This window comes from Wolffia australiana, chromosome 1 (genome assembly GCF_029677425.1).
Source record: "Wolffia australiana isolate 7733 chromosome 1, ASM2967742v1".
Lineage (NCBI taxonomy): Eukaryota > Viridiplantae > Streptophyta > Magnoliopsida > Alismatales > Araceae > Wolffia > Wolffia australiana.
Genome location: NC_135835.1, coordinates 11,041,563 through 11,061,943, shown reverse-complemented (window position 1 = coordinate 11,061,943; position 20,381 = coordinate 11,041,563). Strand labels below are relative to the sequence as shown.

The 20,381-nt window shown below is 38.8% G+C and overlaps 2 protein-coding genes across 3 annotated transcripts in view; both read right to left on the bottom strand.

Moving 5' to 3' along the window:
* Positions 1–9,980: 9,980 nt before the first annotated feature.
* Positions 9,981–12,237, bottom strand: LOC144706289 (uncharacterized). Of its 2 annotated transcripts, none has more exons than XM_078579168.1 (3): positions 11,974–12,237; positions 11,805–11,881; positions 9,981–10,983 (listed from the first exon to the last, which is right to left on the bottom strand). In XM_078579168.1, the coding sequence occupies exons 1-3, from the start codon at positions 12,026–12,028 to the stop codon at positions 10,174–10,176; spliced, it is 942 nt and encodes a 313-aa protein (XP_078435294.1). In that variant the 5' UTR covers positions 12,029–12,237; the 3' UTR covers positions 9,981–10,173. The 2 variants fall into 2 exon arrangements, with proteins under 2 accessions (XP_078435294.1, XP_078435302.1); XM_078579176.1 differs by having other exon boundaries at positions 9,981–11,242; positions 11,974–12,009.
* Positions 12,238–17,658: 5,421 nt separating this feature from the next.
* The window catches only part of EMB2771 (E3 ubiquitin ligase), a 73,723-nt gene continuing 71,000 nt past the window's right edge, over positions 17,659–20,381 (bottom strand). The window contains exons 29-36 of the mRNA XM_078579160.1: positions 19,757–19,897; positions 19,510–19,683; positions 19,160–19,223; positions 18,939–19,078; positions 18,723–18,850; positions 18,561–18,639; positions 18,371–18,469; positions 17,659–18,227 (exon numbers count right to left, since the gene is read on the bottom strand). Coding sequence (XP_078435286.1) covers positions 17,820–18,227; positions 18,371–18,469; positions 18,561–18,639; positions 18,723–18,850; positions 18,939–19,078; positions 19,160–19,223; positions 19,510–19,683; positions 19,757–19,897 — 1,233 coding nt within the window. The 3' untranslated portion in view covers positions 17,659–17,819. The remainder of the gene's footprint in view (positions 18,228–18,370; positions 18,470–18,560; positions 18,640–18,722; positions 18,851–18,938; positions 19,079–19,159; positions 19,224–19,509; positions 19,684–19,756; positions 19,898–20,381) is intronic.

The window sequence follows — 20,381 nt, the reverse complement described above, 5'->3', positions numbered from 1 at the left end:
TGTCAGATATGCTTTAAATTAATCACCCACTTGGTTACATCCCTTATACAAAACCCATAATTACTGTAATGGAGAACAATAAGAGAGTAAGATAAGTAAAACACTAAGTGTTGCATTGACATACATCTTCCATCCTCACGCAGAAATCCGTATAAAGTAAACATTATAACTCATCAACTAAATTTACGGCCACAACAAGAATGGATTAAATACCATAAAAACATTGTATCTCACAGGAACTAAATGAATGCTTCACAAGGAAGTGATCATGGTTCATAGCTGACTATCTCTAGTTTAATTTTTTTTTTCTTCAAGGAAAAAAATTATGGTGAACCAATGGCAAGCATGTTATAACAAAAAAAGAGCTATTATACACTTTTTGGGGAACAAATGTATCACGCGATTGTACCATAATTATTATCCAAAGATTGAAAAGATCACCAAATAATTAGAACTGACTGCATTCAAAAAGAAAAGTATAAGCTTACATGTCTCAGTTGATTTTACCACAACTATTAAAAAAAGAAATCAAACCATAGGAGCCCAAAGGATTCAAAAGAAAGTTAACGCTTACATGTCTCAGAGGAAGAGAAACAACGCTAGAAGCAAATCCATGTTCATAAGACCAAAACACTCACCCAACATTGCCAAAACAGTGAGCTCCTCTGGTGTGCTGGCTGTTACAGGGGCAATGTCACAATAAACTCCTGATGGAAGCTTCTTTTCATTGCACTTTGCACCTACTAATATGCTATAGAACGCCACAATATTTCGACCCAGAGAAATTACATATCTTTTGTCCTTACAAAACATTAGAGTAAGGTCACTTCTTTTTTCAAAACATGTGTATCCATAGAGAAGACACTTTTCTAGCCACATGAAAAGGCTAGGAGGGCTTCTAGGAGAAAAAAGAAAAAGTGAATTTCTGGTGTGGTAAATGGGAAATCTCAAACATAGTAGTCCACATAACTTGTCTCGCACAACGATCCGGCAATTTACATAAAATTTTGACAAGGACGACCAGGTCCCTATAAGAAACGAAATGTTCTCAATGCTCTGTGGATAGAATGAAGGACAGTCTAACATTCAATAATAGAAGAATGCTAAATAAATTAAATGGAAAATAATGAGCACATAGATACGTCTACGCACTTACAACAAAAAATAAAGGGAAAGTAGTATTTCTCCTTAATATAAAGATTTTGGAAGACATCTCAATTCACCTAGAAAAATTATGGTCTGAAGTTGTGTATTTTAATGAGAAGTACCAACAAAGATTCTACTAGATAAGTTGATCATTTGTAGGACCCATGCTATATGTCCTATTAATAGATAAATTCTTAGAGACATTTTCTTCAACGATGAATTATTGAGTAGGAAGGCTCACAATAAGGGCACATCAGAATAACTGAAAAGATGATTAAATCTGAGATATAACATTCGTCATCAGCCTATTAGTGATAAGATTTTATGCTCTAGGACCTGACATTTTTTTGAAGAAATATTTGAGAAATCACACAAACTCAGTGACCCACCCGCTCTTGGACTTGGTAATGGTGGGCTAGAGTGGGAAGATTTGCTTGTGATGCTTGAAACATAGTCACTGGATGAAGGAATATCGAGGCTTGCTGGTATGCCACACGTGCAGGGGAATGGTCCATTGTCATTGCAACTATCCCAGAGGAGAACCAAGGAAGGACTGCTGGTTCCCAAGCCTGTGACAACCTTGAGGTATACCAGACAAACGGGGACATCCAAGTGGAGAGGGGAGAGACAAAGAGATACCACGGGCTCTCATGGGTGTCTAATTGGAGACTTTATGAGAGGAGCCCCGAGGATGGAAGAAGTGCGATAAGGTTTGAGGAAGAAATTTCCAATCCTCAAAAAAATATAATCACAACCTCTAGAGAATGTGGATTTCTTCGTTCATAAAGCCTCTATGGCAGCATTTACTACAGTCATTGGTTTTTAATAGGTAAGGTTCACCATTTTTTTACAGACTTTCAGTAAAATCAGATAAAACCGATACTGTTGGTCTGGGTTTCACGGTTTTACCAAATGTTTGGTACAGGTTTTGGTTCAGACCCCAAACCGGATTGAAAACTGAACCAAAAAAATAAGCAAAATGTTACTTTCTTTTTGGAACCAGGATTTAAACCGTGGTCTCCTCTACCTCAGTGCCCATACCCTTCTACCAACTCCGCTGGAGCAATTTTATGAAGAAGGTAAATAAGTAATATATATAATCATATAAATATAAATTTATTAAAATTGCATATACAAGAGGAAACAATTTCCCCACCATTCTGGCTTCTAAGTGAGGATCTTGCACGGGTCATTTCTCACCGTCACCGCCTGCATTTTGTGTTGCCACCACCAGTTACCGTCGCTCGCAATAGTGCCGCCATCAACACCGTTATCGTTAAATCTCTTGTCACAACCTCTTGTTGCCCATCCTTCAAATTATCACCAACTTTTGTCCATGGATTTAAGTGGTGACAAGGTATAACCAATATTTTTTATTTATTTAATTTTATTGATATTGAATGCTGGTAGCATTTTTCGTTGTATATGTCCCATGAAATCATGCACGAATTGAAACTAATTTGTCAATGACTGAAGATGAGAATTCTCACCGTAAAAGAGTTTCACATGTATTGAAATACTACATAAAAAAGAATGATGGATATTATTGATGAAAGCTTTACAAGGTGAAGGAGTTTATTGTGAAAAAGATAAGACATGCAACACAATGAGGTTATGGACACACTTGTAAAATTTTCATGACGTAGTTCATAGGCAACTTAAGCCTTCATCTAGTTTGAAACCTGTATCAGAATATTTTCACAGGACAGCAGAATTTACAGGTAGAACACTGGAGCAAACAAAATCAGAGCTATTAGATCTCATCACCAGTACTGATATGCCATTCTCGATAATTGAACATCCAAAATTCAAAAAAAAAAGTGCGAGAAATTTGCACAATGTAATGTGAAGCTACCAAGAGCCAAGACAATACGACGTGCAGCGGATGAAAGATTTGAATAAGAGAAATCACAGTATAAAGAGGAGCTTAGCCGGGTTGAAAAAGTCTCAACCGTGTGGCTATTTTTAAGATGACAGTTCATTGGATCGATGCGGAATGGAAGCTCCGTGAATGAGTTCTCAGTGTAAACAAACTATTTAAATCACATGAGGGTTCATACCTAGCAGAGATATTGTACTTCATTTTGAAAGATTACAATTTGACTCACAAGGTAATTGATTTTTTTTAGTTTTTTCCTCTTAATAACTAAATAATTAAAAATATTTTCCTCCTTTTATAGGTATTTGCCATCACAACTGATAACACTAGTAATAATACTACAATAGTCGCAACCTTAGAAAGGCTGTTGAAGGATATTATCTCCAAGTTCAACAAGCAACACCGTGCTGATAACTTACAATTTATTATATAAAATTGATGAATATCACATACATATATGTGTTCTATTAGCCATATTTTAATGTTATCATAATTAAATGGACATAAATAGCTTGCACTATAGTTTCATGATTGTTTTTTAATTTTTAGTATTTTTTACATGACATTTTGACCTTCGTGCACTAAAGATTTATTTTTTTCAGGGCATAAAATACTTGGCTAGAGGTTGTTGAGGCCTTTACTAATTTTTCTGGAATTTTTACATATTTTTTTTATAATTGTTTGATTAGTATTGAGCCAAGAAATGATAAGAAATAACTTTTCGAGTTAAAAAATGTATTTTATGATTTATTTTGCATTTAAAATTTATTTTATGGAATTTTAGTGGATTCCACCTCATCCCACCAGAAAAAATCAGGCAAATGATTGGCTGCACCAATCATTCACCATGACATAAACATGGCATCGCAATTCGCGATGTCATGTTTATCCAATCATCCCATTCATTTCTCATCTGGCGTGGGTGGCTCGAAGAGAAAGATACCTCTTTCTCTTTCTCTCTGTCTGTTTTTTTTCATGCATTAAATGCTCACGTGAATCAGAAATCACATGCATTTTTTTAAATCACAGTCACCCTCTTTTTTTATTTTTAAAAAACCAAGGGAGCTGACGCGGGGTGATGTGGCGCGATCCCAACCATGCAAAAGGTTCTTTTTCGCTCTCTCTTAATGGCAGTGATCGAGTAATTTTTGTAGCACGCAAAGATGTGGCAGGGGGTGATCCAAAGCCAGAGAAAACAAGGGAACAATGTCTACAAATCCGGAAGCGCCATTTTTACCTGGTAGGCGCATGCGTAGAGGAGAGATAAATGATCCAAGGGTTGAGATGAATTGCCAGTAAAATGGCAATATCTTGAGATCTAGCCATCCGATTATGCCCAAGCTTTGAGGGCAGGTTTGTCTTTTCACCCTCTACAATGCATACTGTTGGATTATAAAATAGAGGACAGGAAGTTGGGGAAAACTACCGAGGAAGCTCTACCCAACTAGTTTGGCCAGGAAGGACACAGGATTGACTTCTGAAGTCCACAGATCTTGCTCCAAGAATCAAAGTTGTAAGTTTCTTCTTCACTATTTGAACATCTTCTTGAATGTTTTCAAAATGCCAAGTCATGGGGGAAATCTACATGCCCTTGGAGGTGAATTGAATGGTGTTTAACATTGCATTTTGGTTTAGATTCAAGATATGACTTTAAATTCCTAGTTCTACATTGTTTCTCATCTAGCCTAGCATCTTAGATCAATAGATAAGAGTCGAATTTCACCTATAACTGGTTTTCTCCAAATTTTTCCTGCTTTCCCTCTCTATGTTAGCTCGTCTACTTTCTCTCTATAGATCTTGAAATTTATTGTTGGAAAATTTAATTCCACATCTACCATACCTAAATCCAAAATTTCACTCAAAAGTTCTTTCATTAATTCAAAATTTAAACACATAAAAATCGTCTTGATAAATCACCTTTCCTTGCATCTTAGTAATTCGAATTACTTTGACATAGGAATTAAAATCACCATCTCTAAAGTGTTCAAGACGAAAAAATAAACATCAATATAAATATTTTAAGTAATTTTTTAGTAATTACAAACAAAATTAAACATAATAGTGCTCATTAATTAAAAAATCAATTCTTTCTTGAATGAATTCATAAAAAAAGAGGATAAAAATTCTTGATAAGGGCCTCCTTTTGGTTCGACCTCTTTCTCATCCTATATTTCATTAGTTTGATTCTAAACAACATTGTAACTGAATTTTCATACCCAAATTTAGGCTTGTCACATGCACCGTATGGCCCATGTTTTAAACTCATCTGTACAGCGAGGCTTGAAGGAACTAGGTATTTAATTATACTCAAACTTTTATTTCATTAATTTTTGCAAGTTATTCTTTTAAAATGTATAATAGTAATTTTTTAATTGATTTGTAGGGGCCAAAAATCTCATTAAAAAGGGTACTGAGCAACATGAAAGTACAATTGAAGAAAATATTCCAAGATCATTCAAATATATATTCTCTATAAACTTTGAAAACTAATCATTGCAGTTGGAACTTCACCACAACGAACTCACCACTATCAAAATATATGTTAGAAATTGGGCATGGAAAACTGTAATTTACTCTTGAAGATGTCCCTACAAGGTGGAACTTAACATATGATATGATTGAAGCAGCTTGGGAGAAAAGAAGAGTATTAGAGAAGATGGCGAGTGACTAACTCAATACTAAGAAAGTGAACTTTTCCATCATTGATGAAGAGTGGGATCTCCTAAAGCTTTTTTCAAGTGAATTTAAAGCTTTTCATGACATAAATGAGGTAATTTTGAAGTCCAAGTCTGTTACAACATCAACAGTTTTGAGAGCTTATGAATTTCTATCAGGAAAATTGCAAGCATCAATTGAGAGTGTAGACAACCCTCTTCAAAGTGAAGTAAGGGTACCCCTAAGCTTTGAACAATCAAGGTCACTTAAAAGTGCATATGTTGCCATGAAGGATAAATTATTAGGTTCTCTCAAAGACTAAGCCTATGATGTATATTGCTACAATGCTCGACCCAAAAATAAAGTTTGCGTTTATTCCAATAAGTGAGCTGAATTCTATCATTCAGTCTGTACTTAGGTAGCTGGAAAGTACTTTGTTGACTTCAAATCCACATTCAGTTATTTAAGATAGACCTGTTACAAGGGCCAAATGATCAAAGGTAATTATTTCATTGATGGAGCCAGAGCAAACACACACTACAATGGTACCAATATCTACTAGAGATGAAGTGGATGGTTATCTAAGTGAACCTCCCATTGGTGTTGAGGATGATTCACTAGAATGGTGGCATCATATTGGGTATAAAAAATACCCACATCTTGTTATCCTTGCAAAAAAATTCTTATCAATATGTGCATCAAGTGCTCCATCGGAGCGTCTTTTTTCTACAGGGCGAAGAATTATGACATTTAAAAGAGGAAGGTTATCAGTAGAAATAATATCAATTCTGAGGACTTTGAAATGTTGGGCTCTTGATGACCGTGTGGATGACGAGGTAATAGAATCTGAAGCAGATGATGATGTAGAGGAACCCAAATGAGTCCTATTTTTATTTGTTTCAGGTGGCATTCTCATCCTTTAAAAAAATATTATTTTGCTTTGTGTCCTCTTGCTCATATATTATGACGCTTTTGTAGGATTTTTGAAGGTTGAAAAGATAGATCATGATGCATGGTTTGAAGCGATGTAATATCACATTGGAGTCCAAGTAAGAAAGGTAGGAACAAGCAAAGAGAAGGAGCCATGTGTTGTGGGATATCTTAGAACAAAAACTTAACATATTTAACAACTCAATAACTTATCTTTCTTTAGTACTTTTTTCCTCGTGAAGTTTTGAAATAGAAAACTCTTACATGAATTTTATTTGATTGTGTTGAATCAATAGTGAAAATGTTTTAATTTCAATTTTTAAATTAATCATTTTACCTAAATTTTGATTTTAATTTTCTAACTTTGATCTTGCTTTTTAATTGGTATTCATGACCGAACTATAGGTTTTACCAAAATGAACCCGGTATTTGACCAAACTGAGATTGTAACGAACTTTAGTTATAGGTTTAGGTTTTTGCAAAAAAACCGAGACCGAAACCATCAATCCCTAGTCGTAGGAGGTTAGCAAGAGAGCAAAGCTAAAACGCCACTGAAACTCAGATTGATGTAGCCTCAGTGGGGGCAAGAAAAAGGTCATCCTACAGGCATAATGTGTTCCAATGGGGACCAGACCAGCCCTGATTGGAGCCATTGGCCAGGCCATTTGGAAAGTTCTTGCAAGTCCTTTCAGTGGGGAACTCAAAGCGGTGTTAGTGGAAATAGAGGGGCTTTGGGAAGACACACCACCATCTTTGATCTGATTTTGGGGCCTATAAGGAACTTTCGGGGTTCAGCTCTCCGCATGGTGGTGCGACCACCAGCTTTGTTGAAAACGGGAGTGGTAAAATAAGATCATGAGAACGGAACAATAGTAAGGACTCATGATCAGCAGTGGAGGAGGCAATCCAACCAACTGACCGGTAACACAGACTGACCATACCCCAACCCGACCCAACTACAAAGGGGGTGGAAAGCATGGCGAGCAGACATGCAGCGGGATCTGGAGGGAGACATTAGAGATTCAAATGCAGTGAGGAGGACATGATCCAAAGGCATCAATAGAGTTGTAGATCGTCGTCTGCAACAAATCACAAAGGGGGCCACTCGAGGGGAAGGGCTTGTAAACAAAATAAAGAAATTGGGAATGAAACATTAGGTAGTCAAAGCGTGGTGAAGGTAGGGAAAAGTGGACAGGTACCGTTAGCAGCCGAGAGCTGGATAAAAGCACTAAGATAGACCATGGACAAAGGGCGGAAACTGGTCTTCATGAAGCGAGCACATAGATCATCAACATGGAGGGCTCAGAGCAGGTTGGAGGATTGAATGAGAGGGAGGAGGACAGCTTTTGAATGGTCGAACAAAGGAGACTGCTACCAGTGGGACTGAAGTTGGTTCATTGCAGGGAGGGGAAAAATTGGTTCAGCCATGAAATGTGTCGCATGGATCATTCACAGCCTTTGGATGAGTGCAGGCACACAATAGTGGGAAGCCACAATGGCATGTTTATATGAAATTATGTGGGAAAGGTGCGAGACACAAGAATAGAACATGGTCAAAAGTAGTTTTCTCGACTGATTTCCTGTGGTTAACGCGATCAAATGTTTTAGGGAAGTGGAGAGAGCTTGGATAAGGCAGTGTTCTAAAAAGTGGATACTTAAAGTGTATTTGCTGTATAGGCCAAATTGAAAAACAAGAGTGACGAGCTTAAAATGGTCCTTCTCTTAGTCTATGGTCATAATGTCACATGGAGGATTGACCCATGGAGGGAGTTGGCTGACATGGTATCCATGTTCCAAGGGTGTCTGGCGCTGCTAGGGGAGATTTCAACTTGACTTTAGAGGTGAGGACCGATCCAACGACATGGGGGGGGGGCAGGATCCAGATTTGAAGGACTTTTGGTCGTTCAGATCAGATGCAACCCTACCACAAATGGGCCGTGATCTAGACTGGACAGGTTTCTATGTTCAGTAGAGTTGGCCGAGCGGTTCCCACTGGCAAATGTGTGATCAGCTTCCCAGCCACTATCAGATCACACCCCGATTCTGTAGTGCCTCATGTTTCTCACTTTATTTGTTTACCAGTGACTGTCTTGGCATGTACCTTGGTCGATGAGTCATCAATTGTTCGTACATGTGATGACTTGCCCTCTTCTTGATTCCTCTTTGCCTAAACATACTCAGGATTTCCCTTGTTGCTATCATGGGCCTGCCTATTGTCACTTCTTCGTCTTCATCTCCAGCACATAAGTACTCACCAACTAGTCCTAAGCCAATTCCCTAAAATGTCATAAGAGGACCATATATGTGAGTGGTATTTGTACCAGACTCACTTGTTAATGCGTGATTTTCCTTTCTCTCAACCCTAACCTTCACAACCGTCATCCTGGGAGGACTGCCTTTCAGAGTTAAACATAATATTAAAGCTACTATAGGAGAGATTAAGGTGAAGGATCTCTGCCATTTTGTAGCTGTGCGGCGTGCCTGTCTGCTGGTGCAGCACATGTTTCCACATGATACATATATGCTTCTACGTCAACTTACCAATGCACAGCTTCTGCACCGTTATTACCCGCATACAATGTACACTTGCCAGCATAAACAACCCATTTACACATGCTAAGTTCTACACGTCTGCACCCTGTCCCTGCCGCAAGTCTGATCAAGGCCCAGCTTAAAAGGGGCGTGCCTGCCAATCACATGTTTGATGAAAGGCTGTCGTAATCTTGTGCCAACTGTTGCACAATCCATGAGCCCATGGTCCCATGTGCCTGCCACCGCACATCCACACACTAAACCATGCGGCCACACTTGCAGGCGTTGCCATGCCCATCATGCCTGCTGCACTCACTGCTCCCACATACCTGTGTTCCTACCCTAACACCTGTGTCCACAAGCTTGATGTCGAGAGCCAGCACAGTGCCTGCAGTTCTCATGCCCCTCCCAAGAACCCATTGAGCACCTGGGCCCGAGGGATGATCCTTGAGATTGATTTGTCCTCAGGTGATAATATTGTGGAGTAGGCGGTCTCCGAGAAGATACTTTGCCACTTCTACCTTCACTTGAGACAAACAAATTCAATGGTACCAACCTCTATCAATGGTACCCTCAAAGCTAATCATCTCCTGAGCAGGCATCAGGTTGACGATCCTATGGATGAGAAGGATCCATGTTTTGAGGCATGGAACACTCAGGAAGCCATTGTCCATGAATGGCTCTTCGGCACCTGACGTGATTCCCTCTCGCATCTTTCAAGGATACCATCTTCTAAGAAGCTACAACTTTATGTGATTACTGATCGATTTTTCCCATCAATGATAAGATACATCTCATGGTGTTCACGTCTGAATGGACCAAACTACCCCTGATAAAATATCTAAATAAAATCAGACTAATGTGATTTTTCCCCAGGATAGTTTCAACATTACAAAACGTTGTACGTCGACGAAATGACCAAAATACCCTTCATAGTCGTTCGAATTAAACCCGAGCTTACAAGAGATTTCGTGGAGCTTCGTACCAGACCTCCCATGGCGGAAAAGATCAAGAGATTCAATCTTCTGCCTTCAATCGTGATCATCTCCGGGGCGGAACGTCCACTCGAGCGTGCTGATGAGATCTCGATCGTTCAAACGCCCCATCACCGTGACCGCCTCCTTGGCAGCCTTCCCAGACGCGATCTCCCTCCACGAAAACCCCACATCAGCGATCCTCTTCAGCGATTCATCCCCTCCCACAACAACAGTCCTCAACCCTCCCTCCCTCGCCTCCCTCACCACCCCGGCGAGATCTCCATCGTCCGATGCCACCAGCAAGCATCCAACGGCCCTCCGCCGCACCGCCGCCGCCACGTCATCCCCGATCGCCCCCCCGATCGAGAACCCCGCCCGTCGGATCTCCTCCGCGACGACTCCGCGGGCCTCGGCGGCGCGGCGGAACTTCTCCATCTTGGCCGTCAGTTCCCCGGCGAGCCTGATCCGACGGCGGCCGGTGGCGGAGTCGAGCTTGGCGATGCGCTTGGCCTGCTCCCGCTCGTGGACCTGCTTGAAGTGGTTCAGAAGCTTGGCTCGGTGGAAGAATCGACGGCCGCAGACGTTGCAGACTTGATCGAGAAGGGGATCGGACGGCTGGCGGGAGAGGGAGAGGTGGTCGCCGTAGGCGGCGGCGGATCGGACGGGGCCGAACTTGGAGGCGGCGAGTTTGAGGCGGGCGGCGGCGTCGTAGGGCTTCATCTGCCATGGCGGATTGGTCTTGAGATCCCAGAACACGGCCACCGAGGGAAGAATCGTCTTCTTCCTCGCCGCGGCCATTTGAACGCTTGGGTCTTCGGCTTTTGAAGTACTACTTGTTGGTAGATATGGGTGTTCTGTTCTGTTCTGTTCGTTTAAAACTCAATAACAAAATTCTCACAAAAGAACCACACAGGGCCCTGTTCGTTGTTCTGTTCTTTTTTTGTGTGAAAAAAAACAATCCGAACAAGTAGTAAAATTCGCACAAATTTGCACAATTATTAAGATATGTACAAACTGCTACAAAATTGCACTGAATTTGTACAAACAACAAAGAAAACGAGAAGAATTCTTCAACGGATCACAAAAACAAGCCAGATCGATGATCAAACCATCACCAACTCACCTACAAGCTCAAAAATATGCAAGAAAAGAGTAAATTATCACCGAAACGAGCGGAAAAAGGAAAGAACATAGTTGATTCAAACAACCATCGCTGATAGACAGTGACAACAAAGAAAACGAGAAGAATTTCTCGACGGTTCGCAAAAACAAGCCAAATCGATGATCAAACCATCACCAATTCACAAACAAGTTCAAGAACACGCAATAAAAGTGTAAAGAACCACAGAAACGCGCAGAAAAAAGAAAGAGCAACGTACATACAATCAACGCAGAAAAAAGAAAGACAATCAACTGCGATGGACAGTGACGACAAGGAAAATGAGAAAATTCCTCAACGGATGACAAAAAGGAGCCAAATCGATGATCAAACCATCCCCAATTCACATACAAGCTCAAGAACACGCAATAAAAGAGCAAAGAATCACTGAAACCTGCGGAAAAAGAAAAGATCATATGGGATTCAAACAAAAACAAGCCAAATCGATGATCGAACCATCGCCAATTCACAAACAAGCTCAATAACACGAAAGAAAATAATAAACAATCACAGAAAAGGCGCGTACCACGCAGAAGATCTGCAGAAGACTGCAATTAAACAACCAACCACGAGCAGATAAATAGTCCGATGTCCACCGCCAACCTGCTCAATTCGCTTCGCGTATGGTATGAATCGCGTATGGTATGAATCTGTGTATGGTATGAACACGAACTGAAAAAAAAAGTAACAAAAACCTAAGAAATCCGATAAACTTCCGCTTCCTATTTCTGTCTCTACTATGCTCCTCATCCGATCTGATGGCCGGAGCAGTGAGACTGACTGTCGGACACAGTAGAGACAAGAGAGATGAGACTGGGAGAGCAACAAGGGAGAGGAAAAAAATCGACTGGTTTTTTAAAAAGGTATTAAAAATTCGCACAATTCAAACCGCACACAGGTCTGTGCGATGTTCTGTGCAAATTCATTTTTGTTCTGTTCGGATAACCGAACAGAACTCACAATCTGCACAAAACCGCACAAAGAGAACCGAACACACGTCTACTTGTAGGGATATCTGGATATCGGATAATGATAACGGATATCAGTTGCTACAGTATCGATATCTGATCTCGGTATCTGTCTCGATGTCGTCATCCGCCTCCGTCCGGGGAGGATGATATCAGATTTCGATATCCAACATAGAACGGTTGTAAAAATATAATCTAATCATCATAGTCTTCATCGTGCATATATTAAATGATATCAGATATCGGATACCGGAGGCCCCCCCACCCCCCCAATCACCCCGCCTGCACCACCCCTCTCTCCTGGTTCGCACTGGCCGCACACCCCCCACTCTCTCGGTTCGCACCACCTGCACCCCTCTTCCCGTTCTCACAGACGCCCCCCTCCTCTTCTTCTTCTTTTTCTTTTTCTTATTCTCCTTCTATTTTATTCGCTTTTTTTCTTCTTTCACTTTGACTCTTCCTTTCTTCTTCTATTCTTATTCGTTTGTTGATCTTTTTATCTTCTACTCTTTTTATTTTCTTCCTCTTCCTTTTTTCTTCTTCCTTGTTATTAATATTTTCATCTTCCTATTTTTGTATTTTTCATATTCGTCTCTTCTTGTTTTGTTTTCCTTTTTCTTGTCTTTTTATTATTTGCTTATTTTTCCATATTTTCTTCTTCTGGTATTCTTCCTCTCTTACTCTACTATTATTTTTATCCTTCTTTTACTCATCCTTTCTTCTTATTTCCTTCTTTTTTCATTTTCTTTTACTCTTATTTTCTCTTCCTTTTCCAAGCCATTTTTTACTTTTATTCTTTGACGTTGATATTGAGTAGTCAACATGACTGGACTGGGACCGGATCAGACTGGACCAGGATTGGACCAAAGTTTAGATAAGGTTCAGATCGTTGCTAGAAACCCGGACCGAACCAGGACCGTCAAACCCTACATATAGTGCATGGACGCAGACGGCACGGTTATTTCGTCTGTGGATGGACAATCGTCCTGTCTAGGAGTTTGTACAAATAACATGATGTAGAATCGTCTGCCGGGTCCCTAGACAGGATATTTTTTCGTCCATGGATGAAATAACCGTCCCTTCTGTGGCCTTGGACGGTGGACGAGATGGCTTCTGCGCATGAGTCAAGTAGGAGCCTGAGAGTTCCAGCTGGTTGATGCACGTGCAGTGGTACATGTCGAATTCTGAGTGGCCTAATGCTAACGCAAGGTCAGCAGGCACACTATTTCGTCCCAGACATAAGACATGACAAGAATGGCTTGGACAGGACTATTTTCGGACAGGAAGGGACAATTTGGACGAACCTCTAAAAATGGGATGATTTGTCCAGTCCCATCCTTCATCCCATCCTGAACGATGGGGCACTGTAGTACTAGAAGCTTAGGCTTGTTCTACTGGGCTTGTTAAACTAGGCGGAACTTCTGAGTCTGTGGTACAGATTTTAAAGTCTTGTAAACCTATGTAGATGGAGAGAGGGAGAACCATCAAGGGCACTGATGGGGTTCTTGTTCACCTTCCTTGGCATCCTAGAACCTCTGATTGTTGATTCACAGCTGTTGACATGAATTTTTAAAAATATGTGCACCATCTCTATGTATCTCTCTCTCATTATCTTTATCTCTCTCTATACCTATCTTAGCTATCTCTCTCATTATCTTCATCTTATCCCTCCACATCTCATTATACCTATCTAGCTGTCTCTCTCACCTTATCTTTATCTTATCCCTCTCTACCTCATTATACTTATCTAGATATCTCTCTCACCTTATCTTTATCTTATCCCTCTCCACCTCATTATGCTTATCTAGATATCTCTCTCACATATCTTTATCTTATCCCTCTACATCTCATTATATCTATCTAGCTGTCTTTCTCACCTTATCTTTATCTTATCCCTCTACACCTCATTATACTTATCTACATATCTTTCTCACATTATCTTTATCTTATCCCTCTGCATCTCATTATACTTATCTACATATCTCTCTCACATTATCTTTATCTTATCCCTCTACATCTACCCATTTATCAAGCTATCTCTATTTCAATGTCGTTACTCTCTAATTACTTTTATCACATCCAACTCTATCTATCTAGTTTTCTCTTTCTCATTATCGTTATCTCTCTATCTATTTATCTATCTCATAATCTTGATCACTCTTATATGTCCTTCTATATCTGTATACTATCTTGTACATCTAACCTATCAATCTAATCTTATTTAATCTAGCTATCTCTATCTCTTGCTGATTATCTTAATCAATCTCTTTCACTACTCTCTCATTTATCTAACCTATCAATCTAATCTTATTTAATCTAGCTATTTCTATCTCATTACTCTTATTATCTCTACCTATCTCTTACTCTACTCTCTCTATCATCCAACTTATCTCTCTATAAAATCTAATCTTATCTAATCAATATCTAATATATCTCTAGTTATCTCTCTGATGGGTCAATCTATGGCTCAATTGATCCATCTATCTATTTGTCTATCTATCTATCTATCTATATATATATACAATCTTATCCATCTAACTTAGCTATCTCCATCTCCCTCTCTCTGACTACACTATCTCTCTTATCCATCTTATCCCTCTATTAATCTATTTTAATCTTAATTTATCTCTCTAATAGATGTATCTATCTCAAAATTCATGTATTACTCTCCATCTCTCGGTTTAGAGTTTCAAGAAACATGTGGCAGATTTGACCTCAAGAATGGAGCAAGGTCGCCATGCCCATTTGCGTGGCCGAGAGGGTTGACAAGTTCTTCATAACCATCCCCTGATAGAAATGAAGAGGCCAAGATTAACGGATACAAACATTGAAAAACCAAAATGAATCAACCATTTGTGCTCATATCAGCCTTCCCATGTCAGTGTCATTAATCTCCATTTGTTCATCTCCAAAATCAATTCATTATCATCTTCCTCTGTAAAACAAGAAAAAGGTGAAAATAGAGATTAAGAGAAATTTCTTGATGGTCTAGCATTAATTAATTTGGAACTAATAACAAAAGAATATAGGTAGAGCATCACCAAGCTTGATTTGGATCAGGGTTTAGCTCAGCGCCCTCACAGAACATGTCAACAAGAGCATTGACTGTCGTGAGAAATGTTAAGGATTCAATCTAAAAATAGCAGTCGGTATTATATATTCTAAATTTTTTCGTTATCCAGATGAAAGCCTCCACATTTTAGGATGATCATTTTCTTAAGAAACTTCATCTGAATCATTATCAGGCAAAAAACCATTATCTTGATTATTAAAGGAATAACTATTTCCTCTAATTTCATTTCTTCTTGCAAATTAATACATATATTTGTGTGTGCGGGCTTCTAAATTCAAATAAAATTTATCTCGATTAAGTTAACAAGGCCATTTTTGTCAATAACTTATGTTATTTTATTAAAAATTGTATAAGCTCTTGATGTTTCTGAATATCCTATGTAGGCCCCTTCGTTATGTAGAATAGTAATTTTCTAATTATTTTCTCATTGATCAAAATAATGAATGACGTCCAAAGGTTCAAAAATAACTTACATGAGATTTTCTGCCTTTAAGTATCTCATATGGTGTTTTATTCAATGAAGATCTAACTAAATTGATATTGGATACATGAAAAGAAGTATTAACTGGGCCTAAAAAAAACTACTCAGGAAGATAATTTTTGTCCAGCAAAATTCGTGAGATTTCAATTAATTACTGATCACCTCTTTCAGTGACTTCATTTCACTGAGGATTAATAGGTACTTAAAACCGATAACTAATAAAATATTTATCAAAAAAAATATTAAAGGTATATGGTAAAAATCTTTACGATGATGACTTTGTGCATTTTTAACTATATTGTCTGGATTATTATGTACTTTCTTAGATTTTTTTCATAAAAGGCAATCAAGGTGACATTTTCTTAAGCAAGAAAATGCACCCAACTAAATATTGAAAAATCATCAACAATTATTAAACATAACTTTCGACATATGCTACTTATTAGGTTTGGAAAATATAAGTCCATATGCAATAATTCTAATGGACAGGATGCAGAATTTTCTGTATTATTTTTTGAGCTAGTTCAACTTGTTTTAATCTATTTTTGTGAATTAAATTTGAAGGTAGAAATTTTACAGGGCTATGCCCCAGCAAAGTCCACAAAAATTTTAAGCTCAAATGACCTAGTTTGTGCCACAATTCACTATCGTTATTAATGAAATTACACATTAAATACTCAAATGTCTGCAAGATCAATTACAGATATGTTCTTATCTCTCCTCCCCATAACATTCAATGATTGTAACACTAGATTATTATCTACTTTCTTATCTTATCATATGTCTTGCATCATGTGCAGTTGGATTCAGAAACCAACTGATTATCACACAGTTCACTGATACTAGTCTCATTTTACAAGTGCTTTGACCATCCACTACCAAGGTGCCATATTTTATTGCCTTTTTTTTTCCTGCTGTAGTTAATATATATTTATAGGATCCCATTTATGAAAATCATATTCATTGGTACATTCGTGATTCAATTCCTTATTTCAAGATTGATAGTTCATGTTTTGGAGATAAACATTTCCAAAAGTATTCTGAAATCATAGATATGATATTATGATCTGAAATTATTCTATGAATATCATCTTAAATGATGATGATCCTTGCAATCTTTTTTGGCAAAAGGAGGATTCGCCATCACAGTCTTATTAATGAAAGTGAAATATTCAACAGGTTTATAAATGTGTGACTATCTAAACCAGTTTATCATTGATGATTTTCTCAATAAACTCATTTATCGGATTTGGTTTATTAACTTTTTTCTATTTCAGGTATACCACCTAGTTATTTTTTCTCCGTTGATGATCCCTGAGCGTTGATCAACATATTACAAGTCTCTTTACTACATAGAAATTTCTCATAATTTTTATTCAGGAAGCTATTATCTTTAATAAAATCTATTTTGTATTTTTTAAAAATATTTCCATTTTCATAATTTAGAATTGTCTCCTAAGATGCATTTGCTAGTAATTTATTTTTACAATTATGACATGGAGTACAGTCATCTGAAGGTCTCACGGGGATCTACTTTTTTTAGGCATTATTGCATTTTTATCGTGCTGAACAATCCGGTGTGATCCAATATTATAGACAATTAATATTATCTCTGGTCATCGGTGTGGGATTTACTTCAGACATATTGCATTGTTTCTTTCCATCGCGAGATTTTCTCTTGATTGATTGACACCATTTACTTTTCCACTCTCGTTCTACCTTTTCCTCTTTATCAGCAACACTTTCCCCAGTCTATCTTGATCACTAACTGATTATATACCTCAATAATCTACGTGTGCAACTCCAGAATCTCTCTTAATTTACATCACACTGTTAATCTTTCCTACACATGGACAACTTTTTCCAGCTGGTCAGCCCCAAAAAGCTTCAAGCACATTCTCTCAAAAATAAGCCAAGTTAACTTACATGCCTCTGCTGAGATTTCAGTTCTTTCTACCAAATCATCAAGCCCAAGATAAACATGATAGAGAAAATGAGAACTTTGACTTTGCCTGTTGACTACACTAAACCAGCCATTTTCTCCCCATCTGATGTAGCCGCCGCGTCCACGATACGATAGAGAGCACCAACATGGGTTCCCAGTGAGATCATGGAGAGGAGAGGGACCGCAGATGACGTGTTGACCTTGGGGTTGACTTTGACCAGAGCTGACTTCACTTCATGCAGAGAAGGTACTCCAAACCACTTAAGGTACCAAGCAAGAAGAATGGCACTGCTTTTGTCTCCTCGCTTATGCCGCCATCCACTTTGAAGATAAGCACCAAGATCGACTCTGATCTCGTCCGAAGAGTTCAGCATTTCCTCAACTCGCCATCGGAGAGAGTCAATGAAAGTTGGCTGCATGATTGGGGCCAATGGGCTGGTCAACCTGCCTTGAATGATTGCCTCGTTATATGCAATTGCTATCTGCAAGCAAAAGAGAGATATTGATTTTTAGAAAATATTGATTTTTAGGGGGGCCTGAATTTAAAAAAAGAAAGAAACAATGAATTTTATTGAAATATCGACTCTTAGATATCTCTAAAAAGACACTTAAAGTCATCACATACTTTGAGGCTAGACAGAAATATTGAATCTTGGAAGTGGAGGTGGCCACTCTTCGCTTGCTCCCACATTGACCCAATGTTGATGTAGAATGACAAGTAAACCTACAAATTAAATATTCGGGATTGAAGTTTAGGGTGAAGTAAAGCAAAGTACTGTCGTGAATATAGGGAGAATGGAAAAATTTTAACTGACTTGTAATAAAGCTGCTCTGTCCTTGCTCACACATTCCAACAGAACTTGAGAGCAAAATTCAGCAAAATCGGCATTAGATCTGGAACGTGAATCTTATATTTATCAGTTTATAAAAATTGAGCGCAAGCATTAAATATATACACACTGAAAAAAAATTCTTGCCTTGCATTCCAGGAAGAGTTGCAGCAGAGTTGCGCAAACGCAATCAGGCTTGGATCAGCAGAAAATGTACTGACCAACTGATCAACCTTAACTTCTGAAGATTTATCCCCATCCCGCACAGCCAAGCCCTGGGCGAAATATTATACTCAAGTTTTTGGTGGTCGAACGAAAGTTTAAAGAAGATAATATATCAAAAAAATTCAAGAAAAAAAAAACCTTGTGTACCGCCCGAGATAACAAAGACTGACAGCCAGAGGGATCGTCCACGTATGAGCAGACTCCAACCTTACGTTTTATGTAGAGGACCCCACCATTGAAAGGGTTGTTGCCCTCACCCGGTCTCCACCATGGCTTGTCTATTTAAAAGAAAATGTGACCAAATTTTTAAGTAATTTGATAGAAAAATGATACATACAAGTGACAGACATAATGAGAACCTTCAGGATGCAGATGTATCACTTGAGGCCAATACCTAGGGCCACAGACCCGCACTCTTTTCAGCTACAAAAATAAAGACAGTTTAAGTGTTAGAAAAAGTCTTTTTATTACTCTTTCCTATTTTTGGTTCATTTTTGCGTTTATGTCCTCCTTTCCTGATGTAGCATTTCATTAAGCGTCTCTGCTATCAAATTTGTTACAACACCCTCAAGAAGATCCGATCGATTAATCGCTCATCTTAAGTATTGGAAAGGCAAGCCTACTTCCCTGTAACCTCATTTATACAGGTCTATCAAGGACTAATGAGACAGATTGATTTTCAGAGAAAACCATCATCAAGAGAACTTACAAGAGAACGTTCAGGAAGGAGGCAAGGTGTCACTTCATATAAGCAAGTCTCTGCAAAATTCTGGGTCTCGACCACGGTCATTTCAAGAGGAGCATAAACGGGGAGACCAGTGTCGACATCGACAGTTTGGACCCAGCGAGATTCTGCAGCTATGGCGTATAAATGTCGGAATGCCTGCAATGCAATTAAAGAATAATAAAAGATAAATAAATAATGTTGGGTTGAAATGGATGACACAGCAACAGACCTGGAGATGGCAACGGTTGTCATTTGGACCCGAGGGGAGTCGAGGATACATAGAGATCAGCAGAGCCGCAATTGCACTGTTTGAAGTGCAAAATGTTTGCATGCCTCCTCCGAGAAACAGAAATCCAATGGATAAACTTACCTGTAAAGAAAACTTCGATTATGAGCCTCACAAGTAAAAAAGAACATTCTAAACCACATGGAAGCCAATAAAATAACAAAAAAAGAGATGTTTCTTAAAATTTGTGAAAGTGCACAAAATAGTTTAAAATATCGCTGTAGAGTTCAACATCGCCGCTATTTATCCATCCTACTAGACCTTCTCGCGAACTGTTTGGGACTACATATTAATCACGCCAAATCAGCCTTCGTTGGTTTTGGATTATCGCAAGAGGAGGAAGCCCTATGTTTCAGAGCCTTGGGGACACCTAGTGGTATGCTTTCCATAAAATATTTGGGTGTGCCATTGACAAGATGTCGCATCAAATCCTAAAATTGGCACCCAGTAGTGGAGAAGGTAGAGCGGAAGTTGGAGGGACGGCAAATCAGATTGCGGTCGAGGGGAGGACGATTGGTGCTGCTGCGACATGTGTTATCAGCGATACCCATTTTCTACTTCTCGGTGT

Bases quoted from the DNA above. Each gene is read 5' to 3' on its own strand.
- LOC144706289 (XM_078579168.1), bottom strand. From the start codon at position 12,028: ATGAGGAGCATAGTAGAGACAGAAATAGGAAGCGGAAGTTTATCGGAT. The intron at 11,882-11,973 runs GTTTTTGTTACT...CGAATTGAGCAG, and splicing joins AAGTTTATCGGATTTCTTAG to GTTGGCGGTGGACATCGGAC. The intron at 10,984-11,804 runs GTACGCGCCTTT...TTAAACGAACAG, and splicing joins TTCTGCAGATCTTCTGCGTG to AACAGAACAGAACACCCATA.